Below are 21,568 nucleotides of genomic sequence, written 5' to 3'. Positions count from 1 at the left end.
AATCCTTATTATTGAAGGATTTGACATTTTTTTCTATACATATTCTCGTTTCGATCTTAAAGATCCCCATATTATTTTTAATAAATTAAATGTTCATACATATGTACGTACATGTATACGTGTCTCATTAAAGGGTCAGTTCCAAGATCCATGTATATTTAGTATTAGAGTTGTAGAATTATAATATTATAACGCGCATAATATTAACAGAATTTGTGTGTAATTTTTATATACAGAGGACAAAAACAGAAGAGAATTTACACAGCTGTTCATAGATTAGGTTTTCAAAAATTTAAAAAAGAATAACAAAAAGCAAATAAATAAAATGCTATTATTTGATGCTTGACAATTAATATTAAGGACTTTGAATGACGTAATTTTAAATTAATTTATTGTACTTAATATAATAATGTGAAAAATAAAATAATGAACAAAAAGATGTTAAACCAATTTGTTCGACAAAAATCTTCACAAAAATAATAAAGAATTTTTATGCATTTATTGGAAAGCGATTTAAAGATAAATATTAGAAAGTCTAACCTTCCTTAAATTGCACATTGTAAAAACAAATATTTTCCGTGCGAATATTCATATATAACAAATAAACCTTTGAACAATATTATAAATTTTAAAATGAAAATATACAATTTTTTATATATAGTAAAAACACAAAAATTAAAAAGTTTTGGTTGATTAGTTCGGAGTTATTTTTTTGGAAAAGCGTAAAAAATTTGGTATTATACTTTCGAATAGAGTTTAAACGCAATATCAAAGAAATTCTCATGATAAAGAGACTATATTTATACATTATTCCATTGATAAAGAGACTATAAGAGAGAATAATATGCAAACCTAACTTATCTTAATTTTGACTTAACATACAAATATTTGCGACAAAAAAAATTTTTCTTGGGTATCGAACGGGCCAAAATTTAAGAAATTTTGTAATAATCCCCTCCATTTATGATAACCTTATATCGGAAAAAATAATTTTTAATAATTTTGTGATATCCACAGCAATACACTTGATACAATGAAACACTTTACATTTAACTGTTTACGTATAGACAGCACCAGGGACATACATATATTTAATTTCACCTTGGTCGGAAAAAAATAATAATTTAGTAATTAACAACTAATTCCTTATTATATTACTAAAACAAAAAAATCCTTTCAAAAGCTTTTATTTGAAATCCATGAATGAAAAAAAATATATGTACATTTCTTTTGTTTAAAAATCTAATAAATTTATTTGCAGGCGACAGACTTCTAGATATTCCGTGTAAAGTTTGCGGTGATCGTAGCTCTGGAAAGCATTACGGAATTTATAGTTGCGATGGTAAGATTACGTCATATCAAAGCTATTTAATAAAAATTCTCAAGAAAAATATTATAAAAGTGCAATAATTTTAACAATTAATAACGAAGTTAATATAGCTTTAAATACATACTCATACTGTTTTATCAAATAAAAATTGTTGTGTTTCAAAACAGTTAACAGACCTTCATATTAAAAATAGTTTTAGTTTGTAAAAGCATTCGAACTACATGCGGGTTACCCATCGTTTTATCGCAATTTTTTCTTTGTAGGTTGTTCTGGTTTCTTTAAACGGAGTATTCATCGTAATCGTATATACACCTGTAAAGCGACGGGTGATTTAAAAGGTAGATGCCCTGTCGATAAAACACACAGAAATCAATGTCGGGCCTGTCGTTTAGAGAAATGCTTCCAATCAGCAATGAATCGCGATGGTAAGTCAAAATATTGTTTATACTTAATCTTACATATAACAATTTTTTAAAATTAACAACAACAAATTTCTCAAGAGAAATTTATAAAAACAACCATAAGTTTTATTTACGCAATCAAAACCCAAATTATTACAATATCTTAAATTTCAAAAAAAAATATTTTCACCATTTTGTTTTTCCTCCATAACCGATAAACTTTTCATACTTTAACATCTAGTGTAGAGGCACAAAAATTTATTTCGCAGAACACCAATACAAAATGTTGTTATTCTTACTAGCAATTTTTATGTTTATTCTCGAAATACCATCGTATAAGAACAACTAACAGAAAAAAAAAGTCAGAAGGAAAATAAATTTGAAAAAAAAAACAATTTGGACAAATTGACAAAAAAAGGATTGTCTTTAACACTTTTTATTTTGTAAATTTTTGTATTATGAAAATACAATATTATTGTGATAAAAAAAACCTAAACTATCCCATTTAATTCTTGTTGAAATGTATAAAATATGCATTTTTCGCATTTTTTTTGACAAAAATATGACAGGTAAAGGAAAATGTTGCATGGGTTAATTTTAAATCTCATCGTAGTGAATCGAAAAAAAAAAACTACAAAAAGTTTTTGAGTTTTTTTTTGAGAAGTTTTAAATTTTTGAAACAATTTCAAAACAGGAACAAAAATTCTGACTTTGCTTAGCTGTGTCTCGAAAACTATGACTCAAATCAAATTAATTGTCAGACCAAAAATAAAGAACAATCAATCAACATAGATTTATCATTGGGAACTGGTAATACAAAGTGTATGTGCACCCTCCACCCTCCAAAACATACAATTTTTTGCTGGGAAGTTGATTAAAAAATAATCTCTGAAATTATTTGCCATTTTATAAGAAATACCCTGTATAGGAGTTTCTTATTATAGCCACTATTTACCAATCGCATTTCATACATTAAGAGATATGTATTAAAACCTGTCGACCTTTAAACGAAAATAAACTTAAAAGTGCAACATAACAAAAATTTGTAGGCATGTGTCCTTTTATTTGCGGGTCTCTATACGTATACACTAATGAAAGAACCAGAATAACTTATGAAATTTTCTGGAAATTCTGGTACCAGAAAGTGAACCTTTCCAAGGATTTAATTTTTTTTGGGGTATAATAAGGAAGTTTAGGAATTTTCTTGGAATGTGAAGTAAGAATTTGCAAAATCATGTAAAACATAAATTTTCATTTAGCTTCGACTGATAGGAATAGTATAGCATTCGCAAAATATATAATGCGATCGGTTATAAATTAGATCCGAAAATAGCTTATCAAATATATTATGCATACATCTATATATACTGTATGACCCTTTGTTCTGAATACCAAAGAAAGTTCTCATCGCAAGTGGGCAGAGTTCAAAAGGGTTATAAATTTATTGCTACATCTTTATAAACGTATAATTAAAATTCGTGTGCCGGTGATATAGGTATATACATGCATCGCATTTTTATACTCGTGCGAACCTATGTTCGAAGGGTATACTAAATTAGCCTTACCGTTTGTAACGCTAAGAAATAACGGCCTGAGATGTAGATTTAAGTGTATGTTTTTGATCAGCGACGAATTCTGAGTAGATTTAGCTTTGTCTGTCTGTCCATCCGTCCGTCGCAACGATAACTCAAAAACTAATTGAGCTAAGTTCACAAATGCTATCTTATAGTAAATGCCAGAACCCTATTTAAATTGGAAATTATCGGGGTACGGGTTCGGGTAGCTTCCCCACTACTTCAAAATTTATTTGACTGTATCTCAGAAACTATAAAAGCTGTGATATTTAAATTTCATACAAGCGAGTATATTAGTAGGACCAATGTGTTTGATAAAAGTCGTTGAAAACGCTTGGTTCCTTCTGGTAGGTGCCATACAACTTCAATAGTAGTTTGGTCATATCTTAGAAAATTTTGAAAACACAGTACTGAAATTTTGCATAAATTAATATGGTAATACGACAACTTAAAGTCATAGTCTGTCCTATAGTCAACTATGGCATATTTATTCGCACGCATAGCATAACAAATTCGTACGGGTATCACAGAGTTGACACGTTCAACTCTATCTTTTCTCGTTTATATTACTTTTATCAATTTGTATATATGAATGAATGTTCGCCCATGTGTATTTAAATTTAACCTAATCAGAATTAAAAAAGACTTTACAAAAAGAACCAAAAAAAAAACAAATAAATACTAAAGGTGTGAGAAATATCACTAAATTGACATACAAAAAGATTAAAATCGACTGAACATGACATTGCAGTTAGTGTGCTATGATATCCTTGTTATTTTGATGCTTTCCTATTAACTATGTGTGTGTACGTACATATGTAAATATCTATATGAATTTAATAGTTACATTTGACAAGCTGCAATGTACTATGTTTTAAAATATCTATTTCTCATGCATTTTGAATTTTATTTCATGTACATACATTTAAAATAAACATTATTTTGTACATAAATAAAAACTGTAAAAGATAATTTAATTCATTAATTTTGTTGAAAATGAATAGAATTACGTTATTATATAGCAATCATAACAAAATTCATACCTACATTACATTTATATGCATATACAAGTGAATAGGTATATGCAATTGTACGAAAATAACAAAATATAACTTGATGACATAAAATTCTTTTCAAATGCAATATACTTATAGATATGTACGAGTACATATATTTTTTTATAAGCAGGGTGATTTCGATAAAATTGAAAATATAATGTATACACATAGATACATATAATAATGATGTTATTAATAAGTGAAAATTACAAAATGTTACCACACATGTTTAAAGGATGATGATTTAGTTATATATTATAGAAAGTATGTATGTATATATGTAAGTATAAACATGTACGTATTTGCATGCATATACTTACGTTTGCATGCGTAATTTACACTAAACAGTATAATTATGTACGAATGAGTTAGTATTGAACAAAAAGAAATAAATTTATTAAAATTTTTGCAAAACTACTTTAGGTTTTAAAGTGTTTCAAAATCTTGAAGTTAAAATGAAATTCATTGACACTTACTTAAAAGCTCATCTACCTAAAATTTACAAATAAAACACTTATTTAAACAGAAAAAAGCAAAAAAAAATCCGCTTTTTCATAAATTACGAAAATTAAAAAACAAAAAAAACGCACAACGGTAAATGATGACATAGATCACCAGTCTTGAAATTGGATTTTTGCTTGATATTGAAAGCTTTAGTCGTTTAAAAAATAAACTTTTAATCTTAGACTGAATAAGTAAAAATTATGTTAAAATGATGAAAATTAGTTATACTGTTACATTATGACTACATCTGCAGAGAAAAAACTTCACAAGATTTTTTAGTACTTTTCCAAAAAAAAATTGAAAAAAACTGCTTCTTAGTTTCACTCCGCCCGTCTGTCTGTGTGTCTGTTTATGTAACCCCTACACTTGAAGATAAAAAGCTGAAATTTTGTATGTACATAGATCTTTACTGGAAACTAATTTTCGCAGAACGAAATTTTTACTTATCTTCCCCCTAAAAGTTATACCACTCCAAAACCCTAAGAATACCATTTTTCAACTATTTATTGTAGTAGAATCGTATGCATTTTTCAAATTTTGCAAACGCAGACTATACTTGGTCTTAATAAAAACAAAATGGCCGTTAAAATTTACCGTTATCCAAAATCCGTTGTTTCCAAATTTTTGACGTAGTTTTTCTCCTAAACCCCAGATTGGAATTTTAACAACTTTCAGACACTAATAAACGGCTTATTTTGTTATAAGAAAATTTTTTCACCTCCACCCTCCCTCAAGTTACTGCTACAACTCCCTTTAAGTTATTGCCTCTCGAAATTTGTAAAATTTGAATATTTGGCACCCTATATTTGGGAAATCGCAAGCTTTTTTAACGGTAAATTCCACTTCATTAAAAAATTTATAATTATTTTCTTTAAATTAATTTTTGCTTTATTTCTGACTGCATAAATCGTTCATCCTAAATATATGCAATCCTAGAAATAGTTTCGTATATGAATGAAAATAATTTAAATAGTGTAGTTGGTGTACGTAGAATGTATGCATTTAATTTTCAATTGTTGAAATGAAAAGTGCTGCAATACAAACCATTGGTTTGACCCAACTTTTTAAATTATATCTAATTGGAAAAGATCTACAAGATACAGTTATTCTACATAAAGCCTGAACCGCAAAAATATTGTGATACGTATTTTTGAAAACTAATATCTTTAATATTTTATAGGCTAAACTATTGTCAAAACTAAAAGTATTGTCACATTTCCGAAAACGGAGTGAAAAAAATTTTGTTATAAAGTTTACACCCAACATTTAATTGTATAACTTATAATTAAAATGCGATAATTTAATCTTCCGAATTTCTGCCTTCTGATCAGTTTAAAAAGGGAAAATTTTATTATAAAAACATACTGTTTCAATTTCTGTTTATTTCAAAAATGAAATAATTTGCAAAATTTTGCTTTTTTGGTTTCAAATAGTGAACTTACAATTTTATTTACATCTCCAAAAAATATTTTTTTAAATATACGAGTAATATTTTAATTTATTTATATATAATACACAAATCTTCTATAACCCGATTTAGAATTATACATATTTAAGTAATATCAATTTTCATATACATTTATTTATATGTGTATATCAAATTTAGATCAAAGAAAAACCTCATCAATAAAAGACATATAATACATGGATATATAATGGAAACCTTTATTTTGAAATAATCTTTTCTTTTTAAAAAAAATATTTTTCAAGTCAAATATGAAATTTTGTGGAAAAGTTCGTAGCTGTAATAGATGCTTAAATCAAACAAATAAATAAATATGTAAATATAAAATGTTATTTTTAGTAATGGCAAAATAACCTTCTAACCTTTATTCTGGTAATAAACTTCTTTATTAAAGAAGCTGGCATGTAGCATGTGTAAATTATCTCACGCCATCAACACATGCAAAAGTACATTCAAAAAGTACGTATATTATAAAATATATATTATATAAAAATGTGTATATATTTGTTAAGACTTTGTATGTGGTTATATGCATAATATATTTTTCAACAATTTTCTAACGATTCAGTTTTCGGAATATTTCTATAGAATATTCGGTGGAAAACTGCGATAATCACCGTGCATTTATTTAAAGACAGAAATGTTAAATCCTTTTCCCCACAAAAAAAGATGAAAATAAAAAAAGGACGTGAATAAAACTTGTAAAGTAAATTTCTAAATACAAAAAAGTTTTTTTAGAAAAATGTTGCGATTCATGTATTCGTCTTCAATTAATTCTATTTTTCAAAGACATGAATTGAAATTATACCATATTTATTTTTAATACATAGTACATTACAGGCAAATAAAAATATATATGTAAATTATGTATAGGAATATATTTCTATATAGATTATATTCATATGTATATTATGTATGTGTGTATAACTAAATATTTTGTACATATCTACATATGTATATGATTTCTATCAAAAAAAAATTAAATAGCTTAAAAGTATTAAGACACAAAATTGGAGCAGTAATATTTTATTTGAATTTACAATTACATTTTATTATATATATTAACATATGTGCGTACATATGTGCACACATATAAATAAAAAAAATCATTAATTTGCCATCAAAATGTGAAATAGCTACATATTTAAATTTAAAAAAAAAGGCTTGAACTTGAAGTTTCGTATACTGACAAAGTTTAAAAAAACAAACTTACTAATCATGCTAAGTTAATACATTGAGAAATTGATTATGTTACTTAAGTGTACGTCAGCTGATTTTGTTGATTAGGTATTTTTGTTAATGTTGTTAGTAGCACTGCTGCAACATCTCCGCAATGTTTACTTTTTGATTTCACCACACATATTTACTAAATTGTCATACATACTACACATACTATTTTATAAGAAAAATATTTTTTTTCCCAGCATTAAATTAAAAAAAAAATTTCTTAAATTTAAATTTACTTAGATGATTACATATGTATATAAATATGTACAAGCATACATGTACATACTCGTACATATGTACACTTTTATACTTATAAAACATGAACGAGTATGTAACCTCACATATACAAAATGTGTACAACAATCCTTGTGAAAATAACTTCTTATTCTTTATGAAAATAACTTCTTATTTTCCTTTTCTCCATCCATAACTTTTCACCCAAGTATATCTATTTTATAAGCAATTCGACTCGTTCGAAGCTGTTAATTTTCGTTTGCTTGCCACTTCCACTATTCTGAAAATATTCCATTTTTATTAAGAAATAAATCGTAATAAGAGTTGGGTATAGGCAAGTAAGAAACAAAATATTGCAAACAAATGAATGTATGAAAAATAGTGAGCTGAAATCAAATTAAATTAAGTTAAATAGAAATTTTGTTAATTTTATTTTTATAAACACAAAATTAATTTTTCATGATATCTTATTTTTCATTTCATAAAAGTTAGATAAAAACTTTCGAATGTATGAAAGCAATTGATATAAGCTTAAAATTTCATATATTGTTATATTGTAACACTAGAGACACATTACGTTTTTCTCCTGGACTGCAGTTTGTAGGAGTTTGAAATTTAGTAGCTTTTAAACAATAATAAATGCAATTTTTTGCACCTTATATTTCCGAGACCGCAAGCTTTTTCAAATTTCTACAAACGCAGGAAGCTAGCGGTAAATGATATACCATTAAAAATATAATTATTTTTCTTTTCTCAAGCAATTAACTCTTAAAAGCCAGCATTATGTTAACACTTCTTTAAATTTATTTTTACTTTATTTCAAAGGCTTCTTAAATCATTCATCCTAAATGTATGTTATCTTTGAAATAGTTTTATATGTGAATGAAATTAATTTTAATAGTGTGGTGGGTATACATAGATTATTTTTAAAAGCAATACATATTTCCACTTATTGAAGGAAAAATTGCTACATTACAAACCATTGGTTTGACCCAACTTTATTTAAATTTTTTTTCTATTATTCCAGTTTTTAATTTTTTGTTTAAATATTATCAGAATTTTACTTTATTGTTTCTGCTTTGTTTTTTGCACTAGCACTTTGCACTAACATCATAATAAATAAAATATTTGAATAAAAAATTTTAACACAAAATCTTTAGAAGGTTAATTTGCTCAAACGAAATTTAATGCGGTAAATACATAATTTATTGAAAGGTTACGCATACATTTACATATATATATATTCATACATATATGATGTGTGTGTATGAATTTGCATTAATATTCACAGTTATATCACTTATTCTATAAGTAAATGTCATTTAAGAAAAAAACCACATAAGAAGATTTTGGAACTTTCAACTCATAACATCTGCTTTTTGGTAAGATTTTTCCAAAAGTTTAATTTTGAGGTTATGTTTTTTTTTTTTGAAAGTACTCATATACTGATCTTTTGGATAATATTAACAATATAAATACATATTATGTTTATATGAATCATTGTATGTACATATGCCCATATATACATTATATGACTTAGGTACACATATACATATGTATAATATACATATGTATTTTATATGTTGTGAAACTCATGACGCGGTGAAAGAGAAAAAAGGTGACCCATTTTACTTTAAATTTTTTACAAAAGTATTTGATACATATTTTTATTTCATAAATTGGTTACCTCTTGGATGTAGACTTTCCAACTGTCCCGTTTTCATCGAAACAGACCAGTTTTAGAGTTGAATGCCCCGTGTTCCGATGATAAACTGAACAGGACGCCATTTATCCCGCTTTTAAAAAAAAAACAAGTAAAAACGTTTCAGTCGGTATAAACCGATTGAATTATAACCTGCACCTTTCGTTGTTGTATAGCAATTTCTCGAACCTGTGAAACCATTCTATAGAAACTTGAGGGATATGCTGACCTATAATTGGACACCCGACTGCCAAGTTTAATGAATTTGACGCCCGTCTATTTATAAAACTGCCCCATTCTTTATGAAACATATCTGAAATTTTACAAATAAATAGATCTGTAAGAAAAATTTATTTTCGTAGAAAAAATATTTTACTAATCTCTATCCTTCTAAAAGTTATAGCTTGAAAAGTCCTAAAAATGTTATTTTTTTATTATTTATTATAACGAAATTAGAAATATTTTTTAAGATCTGGTTTAATTCAAATTATTACAAATCGAAATTCATAAAATTTGCATTTTCGGCACCTCATATATATTCGAAACTGCAAGTTTTTCCAAATTTCTATAAATCCAAAAAGCTGGTGATAAATTTCATGTCATCAATTGGATTCGGGTAGCTGCCATACAACTCAAAGAGATTTTTCTAAATATTTCAAAACTAATACAGATATTCATATAAATTTTTGCAAGATGTGTCCAATTACACTTTACATATGTTCTGAAAATTTTAAACGACTGAATACACTGTTTGGGGTAGCTGCCATACAACTCCAAAAGCAAATTTTAAATATTTGGAAAAATAATAAAGTTAGATTTTGTTTTATTTCATTTAACAGCCTGTTTAAGGCAGTTAAACGGGTTCTGTTTAGTGCATCAATTGTGCAGCTAAGAGAATTCTTTGAATTGCTTTTTTGACATAGCTGCCTAATTTTTACGACAAAATAGGCGAGGCAGTTAACCGGGCTTTACAGTAATTATTTATTTTTACTCACGCCATAACCCTTGAATTCGACCATTATAATAACGCCTTCTTTTTTTGTCTAATGCTAAATATATGCGATCATTTGAAATATTTTACTGTGTATATTGATGAAAATAATTATATTTTCACCTGTTTAGGAGAAAAGTGATTCTTTACAAAACATTGGTTTGCTCCAACTTTATTTTATATAGCAAGCACTCTTAAAAAGTTGCTAGTGAGAAAGCTGTTGCGTTTTTTAACAAGAAAACAGTCTGTAAAATTTCCAAAACAGTATTTTTACTGTTTAATAAATTATGAAATATATATACTCGGTAGTCGGTACGAATGAAATTCAACTCTTTGAATCATTAAGATGTGTAGCTCGATAGTAGACACATTTCTAGTTTATAGCTGCAAATTTGTCAAACTAACAATAAGGAAAGAAACCGCTGACCTAAAATTTTCTTTATTTATTTTTATATAGATATATGTATTTTTTTTTACTATACTTTTTAATTTTCTTTCGAAACTTAGATAAGTCAAATCAACTTACTGGATTTGAGTTATATAAGTTTCGTTTATGTTATGTAAGGTACTGGATCATAAAATTCCATCGATACTTATTTACAATATTGAATTGAACCGCTTTAGCATTTATGAAATATTATTTATATTGTATAATAAATTCAGTTCTAAAATATTATTATGACACTTACATAATAATAATTCTTTCAAAAGCGCTAATATAACGTTTTAAATGAATTTATTTTATATGTACTCAAAATCCTTGACAAATAACTATTCAGAACAAATTTTATTCCATTACTTTGTTCAACGCCATTTATTCTCTTTAGAATAAATTGTTGGATTATTTCTTTATGGAAATTTTGTAAGCAAATATTTTCCTTATATTTATTTTTTCCAGCTTTTTTCAAATCAAAAATCTATAAATTAAAAAAAGAACAAAAATGTCGTGTATGTAAACATAAATTACAATAATGAAATCGCATAACTATGTTATGAATGTTGTTTAAAAAGGAAAAAAGAAAATTGTTTTATGTATTAAAAGCGAAACAAAATAAAGGTATCAATCTCTATTACAAAATAATACCTAAAAAATGAATGTAGTATAACATATGTACATACGTGCATAAATAAATGATTTCTTACTATAACTGAATCTATCACAATAAATTCAAAATGTAACTATTTCTAAGGCTAATGTAATTGCAGTATCATTATGCCGTTATCAAAATTTTAAAATTTCAATTCAAAGGAAGTTATCGCTTACGAATTTAGGCACAAAGCAGTTATATCCGAAAATTTATAGATAGAAAAATTTAGTTTTCTTAGATTAACATAATTTAAATTTAATTAATTTATTAAATCATTATTAAATAACAACTAAGCACAATGTTTGTCCTTTTTATACCGCCCGTTTTTGTTTATTTTCGAATAGCTTTTAAATATTATGAAAAAAGAATTACAAAAACATATACAACCGTAAATTTTAACAAAATTAGAAATTTTTAACAGGCTTTATAAAAAATACTTTAATATCTACTGAAGCATCTCTATTTAACTCTGGTTACTGAATTCATAGTCAAATTAATCTTGTTTTAATTTTTCACTGAGTTTTACAATATTGCTCTGCACAATATATGAATCTTCGTGAATAACATAATTGCATGAACAAATAAAAAAAGTGAAAAATTGAAAAGTATAGCTATTGAGCCGTTATAATTAGCAATAGATAAAAGATTGTAGCTCAAAAATAAATTATTTGTAATGTGACACTAATGCCACTTAAATGTGTATGACTCAAGCGTGATATACAGGCAGTCAAAGTTAAAATATTAGACGATTTCCTGTACTATATAAATAAAACACGGTAAAAAAAAGGAATCAGGAAAAAAATTAATGTATGTATAAAGAAGAAATTGAAAAATGACATGATATCCGTATGAAAAAAAGCGCCCCAATTTATAAATGTGGCTTAAGGTGAACAATAATTTAATAAATAAGAGAAAAAATAATAAATAATTTTTTTATTCACATACATTCGCACGCATTTACGCTTCTATATAAATGAAAATTACTAAATAGCGGGGGTGGTGGTAATAATGCAATGATGCGCGATAATGGTAATACTTAAGATGAAATATCCTTATAAGAAAAGTGGTTACAATTTGTTTATTTTTATTGTATTTTTTTTAGCTAATTTTGTTTTATTCTCTAAAGCAATCTAGATTCGTTCTGCCGTAATGTTTTCGTAAATTTGCTATTCAAAAATACAAAAGGATCTAAAATTGGATTATTTTTATGTATTATGTATGTATATAAAATCCAGTATATACATATATATATATGTACACGAACAAACTTGTATGTATACTTATACCAAAATTTTCACTTCAATTAGAATAAAAATGAAATTTTATATTTAGTTAAATTTTCTAATACTTTCAGCGGTTATTATGTTACGAGGGGGAAATCACATTATTTGATTTTTACTAGAAAATATAAATTAAATATGTTTTTATTTTTAAATTGATTTCTTAAAAATCACAAATTAATACAATATAAAAACAGACTATAGTACATTTGATATAATAAACATAATATAAGAATTACAGTAACATAGTTATAGAAAAACCAGTATTGTGTTTGAGCGAAATTAAGGGGGCAATTCATATAATAGCGATAATGCTATTGACACGATAAAATACGAATGATGATATGATGATCTATGTTGATATCGTGGGTGGAAAATTAAGCGTGAAAATATGATTTTACCTGAAATGTGTGGAATTAGGAGCAGATGTTTTCAGTTTGACGAGTTGTTGGGAAAAAAGGGCAATACAGTAGAACAGTAGAAGTATAAATTTATAATCCATATATGATTTTATGTATTTTCGTATACATTCATATACATATATGTACATACATAAATTACCTTTCTTTAAGAACAACTTCTAAAAATCTATATCTCATTAATTAAATACTTATATGCATATTTATATTATGAGCAGACATATATACTTCATCATGTCCGTAGTGTTATAATAAATAAAAATTCTGTAGCCCAGAAATCATTACTTTGTTTTTTAATTACATTCATCCCTCGCTTAACGGAAGCTTCCTATACGGAATTTCGTTTTTATGAAATTCAAAAATTAAACCAAAGTCTCTATTTACGGAAAAGAAAATTCGATTTACGTAAAATTTTTAAAATGTAAAAAAAAGTAGTCTAAAAAATTACAATTCTTATAAGAAAAACTTATTTCTAGGAATTTTTTGTTTAAATATAACGTGCAATATTTTATAGATACATAAAAATCATATGCACTCTAATGTTTTATAAGAAACAGAGGTCAGAGCAAAATAATGCAAAGAATTTATTTCCCTACTTTATTTTTTGCAAATCAAAAAAAAAAAATATACATGTGTATACTTATATAAGTTTAGGTAAAAAAATATGTGGTTGTAATGTAATGTAAGCAAAAAGATTCGATTTACGGACGGCATTCCCGAATCTTATTAGTTCCCTAAAACGATGGTCGAGTGTACTTTATATAGACAGCATATTCATCTCGACAAAAAATATATCTACTGTTGAAAAATTTTTTACTCATTTAAAACACATCAAAATAATGTTCAAATCAAAGAAAATTAAAAAAGGCTTCCAAAATCATGTATACGGGGAAGTCTTCTTCCTAAATAGTAAAAATGGACTATCTTATTATTTCTATATTAAATTTTTTTTATTTTGGAAAAATAAATTTCTTGAAATTTTTTTTTCGGAAAAATGAAAGATAAGTGAATATCAGGCTTAAAAAAGAACTTTTTATATCTTTTTATATTCTAATATGAATCCAGTAAGCTTTAAAAAGGATCGTTGCTTTATAAGACAATTTCAATTAATTGATGTTATTTTTCAGTCTGCTAATTTTTGGCAAAAAATCTACTTAGTTTGGCGTATTTTAAAGAAAAAAAAATTATAATATGAAAGTTTTCTTATAGTAATTTACTATACCCATTTAGTAATAAACCATAACAATTCAGTCCCAAGACATAATATTTTATGTATTCTAAACCTTAAACAACTGGAAAACATCGGTTTCCACTGCAAAAGCGCTTAAATGTAGAATAACTTTCAACTTCAAGGATGTTTTTGTAAAGAAACGTTATATGTACCTGTAATGCCGACCGTTTCAAGTTGCCTTTAACATTGTAACCCAAATTTATTTTTTCTTATGTAGTACAGAGTTGAATACTGAAGGAAGAGTGCATTATATATGTATCTAAAAATTTATATTATTTAAATCTTATCTTGTTTATAAAATAAACATTTCCTAAATTAGAAGAATAAATTAAGATGCCGACTTTGCACGATTTTTGAAGGAAGTTTTTTCTTACTTTAAATTGAAGTTAAACAGTTAATTTCTTAAAAATGCTGAATTGAATACAAGCATTTTCTCTCTCCAAAAATTGAAACCCAACATGTATATAAATAAATGTAAATAAAAATTAAATTGTCGCAAAGCGATTTTATGCTGAATAATGCGGAAAATTATTTTTCAGTTGAAAAATTATGAGGGTATACATAATCAGCATAAATTCCTTTCAGTAGAATATAAAAAAGGCAAAGACAACCTCAAAACTAAATAAAACAAAAAAAGCAAACACATCGAAAAAAGAACAAATGAAGAAAATTGCTTTTTGATGTTCCCCGCAGGGAAATTTTTGTTTTGCTTTATTTTCATTTGAAAAATTTTTTACACACTTTGTAATTCTACGAATTTTAATGGAAAATCACAGTTTTTTGTAATTAAAAAAATATTGTTCTCATTTATTCCTTTTTTGTCTTATTTTTCCAGCTGTACAACATGAGAGAGGACCAAGAAAACCAAAAATCCATCCGCAATTACATCAAAGTCATAATGGTCATCATCATCATCACCATCACCACCATCATCAGATGCATCATGGGCATCCAAATGCACCGCACTTGCCAGTTTCCTTAGTAACAAATGTTTCTGCATCGTTTAATTATACGTCACATATTAATACCGCAGCTGCTTCAAGTTTTCCACATCACGCACCCCCACCGCCTCCACCACCTGCACCACATCATCCAGCTTTATCACAACATCACAGCCATTCGAATATGCATGGACATGTTCCACCACCCCCTCCAGGAATATCATTTCCACCATTTTTACCTCAAATGCACCCAAGCCTTATAGATTCGGCAAAAATGCAATCAGATAGAGTTCCATCCTTTGATTTAACATCAACATCAACAGGTGGAAGTGGAGAATTTTATAAATCATCTGGAATTCAAACACAACTGTCGTCTTCATCATCGCCCAGTCATACAATTCAAAGTATATCAAGTGTTGGTGGTCCACTGTCAGAAGGCACTGGCAGCCCGAAATTGAATGTTGAAACAACACCCTCAACAACACCACCATTAAACAGTCACACTATATCATCTAGTGCATCCACAACAGCAGCTGAAAATATCAGTATTAATAGTCAAAATACACAAAACGGGTTTTTAGAAATCATACTAGGGCAGGATAAATGCCAAGAAATTATTCAATATCAAGTTTCCAATGCTATTCTGTTTCCACCATTACCTCAAAGTTTAGTAGCTGGTATAGATTCCCGAATGTTTTCTTGGGAAATGTTGCAAGAAACAACGGCACGTTTATTATTTATGGCAGTACGATGGGTACGATGCCTAATGCCTTTTCAAACTCTGTCAAAAAATGATCAACAATTATTATTACAGGTAAAAATAAATAGCAAATTTAAATAATTATAAAACCAAGTGATTGAAAAACCAATTGTATCGTATTTATATACATAATTTATATTTTCTTAGACATGTATGTTTACGTAAATATATTTAAATAATTGTAGCTTTTCTGATAGATTTATATAAGAAAATTAAAAATTTTTAATTTCAGGAATCATGGAAAGAATTGTTTCTTTTAAATTTTGCTCAATGGAGTATTCCACTTGACTTAGCACCTATCCTAGAGAGTCCTTTGATTAAAGAAAGAGTTTTACAGGATGAAGCAACACAAACTGAAATGAAAACTATTCAAGAAATTTTATGTCGATTTCGCCAAATTACACCAGATGGTAGTGAAGTTGGATGTATGAAAGCTATATCATTATTTGCTCCAGAAACTCCAGGGTTATGTGATATACAACCAGTTGAAATGTTACAGGATCAAGCTCAATGTATATTATCTGACCATGTTAGAGTTCGTTATAATAGACAACCAACAAGGTTTGGACGTTTACTCTTATTATTACCGTCTTTAAAAACTATACGTGCATCAACAATTGAGGCACTGTTTTTTAAAGAAACTATTGGTAATGTTCCCATATCAAGATTAATACGTGACATATATATAATGGAGCAATATAACGGTGTAGCTGGAGGAGCTGGAGGACGAAAATAAATATAAAGTAAAATAATATGAATATAACGATTTTTTTTGTATCATTTTCTTTTTCATACTTTTTTTGTTATCTTATTTTTATTCTTAAAGAAATGATATGTTATTGTTGCAAAAACCTAAATTGCTTCGAAAAAAAAACTAGCCGAATATATATAGAAAATATGTACAGAAATCGACGATAATAAAGGATGTTTTTTTTAGATGTTTTAATTTTTATACTGATATAAAAGTGTTATTTAGTTGTCAAAATTCGCAGTCCTATTTTATTTTTTAATTGGCTGTTTAAATGTTTTATGGCATCGTACCTAAAATTTACAATATGTTAAAACGCTTTTCTGTAATTATCAATATTTATGCAGTTTTTATAAAAAATTATAACAACTGGACTTGCCTCAAACAAAATGCTAGATAAAATTTTTTTCACTTTTTATTATATTTAAATTACATTATACGAATATACACGATACTCATTTATTTTCTTTTTATTCTGTTGTAATTAGATATTAAAATAAAAATCAATATAATATTTCAGACTTCTTCTTTTTTAATCAAACTGTAAAATCTGACTCGGTTAAATCAGACAATGGTTGGGATCATGTTGCCAAATCTTGCTTAGATCTAAAAATGTAGTGCTTTTTTATGACAACTCTGCAAAAAGTAGATTATTTTCGTGTAGCTTTGAAAGATCTACTCACATATTGTCAGAATGAAAATTAGCTGCCAATATAAAGCTAGAATTATAAAGTGGCATGGAGGAATCAATGCTAGTTAATATTTTAATTATCATAAATAAATTTTAAAGACATTATTTTAAAGTCGCATAAATTTTAAAGAAAGAATAACGCTGACAGAAGTAAAATTCAGGTCCTTATTATGATCGGAGAAGCGAATGAAATTTTTGGTATTGTTATTAGCGAATTCGCCTAAATTTTTCATTCGTCAAATCAAAAATCAAAATAATACATATTATGTAAGTGTTTTTGTTTTATTTAATATTATAGAATTTATAGTGATGAAATGGAATTCATAAAATTCTACAAATTCTACAAATTATTGTAAAAAATATTGATTGTTTAATATTGATTTAAGCGCGAAAAAAACGAACCAAAAAAAATCAAGATATAATTAAATTAATGGAGAACAACTCCGATATTACTAAAGGAATGGGAACAATCAAATTGTTTCTTCTTTTCAAAAAACAATGTACATATGTATGGTGTTAACCTCATTATTTTGGGTAAGTTTTTTGACGTCTTGCGGTAGCAATATTTTGGATCTGGCGAATGAAAGCATTCGCTGATCATAATAAGGGTATCAGTTTTAAGATCTGTCAACATCAAATCAGCCAACACAATCTCTTTTCGGGAGTCTGTTATATTCTTTTGACATTCTCCTGACTGGCATTCATTCGAGGTTTGGTTGGTTAATTTTATTAGTCCGCGTTATTTTTAAATTCACCTTTTCTCTTCTTTGATGAGAGAAGAATAGAATACATTTTGTTGTTTAATAACACCTTCAACAGATATTTTGGGAAAAAGGCTAAAATCAATGATAGAACAGCGATTCGAAAATTACGAGACTTAAAAAGTAAGCTTTAAGTAATTATTTCGCTTTTTTTTTTGTTTTTCTTCTAAGAAAACACCCGATACAATCGTTATAAACTCTTGGAAAGCAAAATAACAGAATGAAAACTTCACATGCAAAACTGCACATATTCAAACATTTGTAAATGTGTTCAAGATACTTCACTAATATAAGAATATAGAGTTTATGATCAGATAAAAAAAAGAGACCGAAAACATAATCTTCCAAATTTTTATTTCATAACGTATGATGTGTATTTTATTTTTATTTCGCGTATAATTTCAATAAATTTTCGTTTTTATTAAATTTTTATTCTTTATTTTTGCTATAACATTATAAATATAAATATGTGCTTACGTAAGAACGTAAAAAGAATCAAACCAAAAAAAGATGTCATATTAAAAAACAATGAAGAACAAAAAATGTCCTGGCAATAAATTTACTTTTTAGACTCCTGTACGTTATAAATTTAATAATTTATTTTTTTGTTCTAAATGAAAAAATAACTTTGCCAGTGGGTTTAAAAGAATACATTGGCAATGATGATGATTGAATAAATGATAAGATGAGTGAGTATAAACAATATGAATCAATTTTTTCCCACATAAATTTTGTAAATGCGATAAAGGAAATTTGATGAGTAGATAAAATGAATATTCAGAATGTTACTGAATATTACACAGGTGATGGTCAAATAGCTTCTTATTCTTTCATCTCATTTGTTAAAAGTTTTTATTAGCAGGTGCAATTTTCATCATCATCAGTACAATATTACCGGCGTAAAATAAATTCATTTGTGTAAATAAATTTTCACATGTTATTTTAACTAAAAATTGACTAAACAATTGAAATTAAACCAAAAGAACTTTAATTAAATATTTTTTTTGTAATAAAATGAGTAGTTACAATAAAATATTGACAAATTGTTATTGTTAGAAGAATAACTCAAACTTTGTATTTTGAAAAAGAATGTTATAATTATGTATTTTAATTTGATTTGAGTACAATTACATTATAAAATATACCTATGTATATAATGTACATGCATGTACAAAATATTAAACATTTTTAGTTTGTTAATTTTTCAACTTTCAATAATAATCAAAAAAGGATGATATATTATTACTTAAATTCATTGCCGCAATATAAGTATGTGAACCAACCCCTTTTTTTTTGCCCAAATATTTATTTACAAATATTCGTAACTTTAATTTAAAATGTTAATCTGGCTAATAACATTTTGTATATAGATGTAATTTGGAAGAACATGTCACCAACTTGAGTAAACTTTCTCCCATAAAATTAATCTATTAGGGACCATAGTCCTCAAACAAGAATCAAGGGTTTTTTCTAATTATATTGAATTTTTGTATGGAATTGCTACTTTTGAGTTACGTATTAGTCCGTAAAATGATCTAATCATATTTAATCTGCCACTGTTTAATTATACAATATTTGTAATTGATCAGATTAATGAGAGTTTTTTTCTGTTGATTGTTTATGATCAAAAGTTTGGATATTTGTCTGACAAAAATTTTTTTCAACCCAATTTTCTTTAACTCTGCAAAATTATCCCTAACTATGGAGTATAACCACACATTACATTATGTTCATATAACTGTATACATTAGTAAAGAAATGTAAATAAACTAATTTAAGTGTAAATAAATTCATGAACGTTTTTAAAAAGTTATTATTATTTTATTATTTTATTTCATTAACATTAGTTATTATATGTAAAGTTGAAACAAAAAAAAAATAAAATAAGATTATGAGTAAAAATTCAATTCATTTTTTTAATTTTTTCTTTCACGTTCAAAACAAATAGAATTTTTTTTAGCGATACTTCTCCCTCTCACCTCATGGTATAATTAAACATGATCAATATAAATGGTGTCCCAAAATTCCCGCACGAAGTAATTTTGATAGAAAACACAGGTTTATAATTAATTTATTGCAATATAAATCAATAAGAACTTACAATTGTAAATTTTTTATTGATTTATATAGTATGCTGTATAGGGTTATGTATGGAATAGCATATCGAGTAAATGGCCTCCACGACTTTGCTGGCACAAACTTTTGCTGAAATTTTCAGTAATTGTTTTGCATAAATGTCGCTGAATTTCGTTTATACAGCGATCAGCTTCCTCCTTTGAGGCATAGGTGGTCGTGGGCATGTTGACATAAACAATAGACTTCGAAAAACCCCATAAAAAAATTCAACGGTGTTATATCGCCTGATGTGGGCAGCCAATTCTGATCACCAAAATGGGAAATTACACGACCATGAAATGACTCATGCGGTAATTGAATTGCTTCTCGGGCTGTTTGGACACAAAAAACTGAATTATCATGTTTTGATAGCGAGTGATGCCTCAAATGAAAAATCTACACCAAACAATGACACGTCGTGGATGCATTTTTTTTTTCAACAATCATTTGTGGATTTTTTAAACTCCAAATACGACAATTTTGTCGATTAACAAAGTCATAAAGATGGAAATAAACCCCATCGCTGAAGATGATTTTGTTCGAAGAACTTTCATTATTTACAAAATGTTGCTCAATAATAAAAGTGCGCTGTTTTTTTTTAAGTGGCGCTTCATTTTTAGTAACTCTGAACTGTCGGCTATCAGGCTGTTTTTTTTTTAGTTGACAACCCTTCACCGCACAAATGTCGCAAAATTCAAATCCTGCTTGAGTTTTGGGACACCTTTTTGTTCAGGTTTTATATTCAGCCTTATTTTATTAGACATGCCACAGTTGTGACTGACACATCTTTTTTGTCACATCACATTTTTCTAGTATTCTAGAAAAATGTGATGTGACAAAAAAATGTAAAATCTGGCGAAATGTAATGTAACAAAAGAGACCCCAAATTTTTTGATGTTGAAAGATTAAAAAATTATTTTTAAATAAACTGGTGACAGAAAAAAAAAACAAATAGTAAATTAAAGAAAGAAAAATGTTTTCGAACTTTTTTTGGTTTTTGGTAAAATCAGAAGTAAAAGTGATGAAGAAAATTAAGAAAATTTGAAAT

The 21,568-nt window shown here is 26.8% G+C and overlaps 1 protein-coding gene across 1 annotated transcript in view; it reads left to right on the top strand.

The window, feature by feature from the left end:
• Positions 1-16,941, top strand: part of LOC129615100 (protein dissatisfaction) — a 41,947-nt gene extending 25,006 nt beyond the window's left edge. The window contains exons 2-5 of the mRNA XM_055530169.1: positions 1,262-1,342; positions 1,594-1,755; positions 15,340-16,259; positions 16,438-16,941. Of these exons, the coding sequence (XP_055386144.1) occupies positions 1,262-1,342; positions 1,594-1,755; positions 15,340-16,259; positions 16,438-16,941 (1,667 nt within the window). The remainder of the gene's footprint in view (positions 1-1,261; positions 1,343-1,593; positions 1,756-15,339; positions 16,260-16,437) is intronic.
• The last annotated feature ends 4,627 nt before the right edge of the window (positions 16,942-21,568 follow it).

Source organism: Condylostylus longicornis, unplaced genomic scaffold (assembly GCF_029603195.1).
Source record: "Condylostylus longicornis isolate FDR11 unplaced genomic scaffold, ASM2960319v2 ptg000135l, whole genome shotgun sequence".
Lineage (NCBI taxonomy): Eukaryota > Metazoa > Arthropoda > Insecta > Diptera > Dolichopodidae > Condylostylus > Condylostylus longicornis.
The sequence above is the reverse complement of the archived record's forward strand: the minus strand, read 5'-3'. Positions and strand labels throughout refer to the sequence as shown.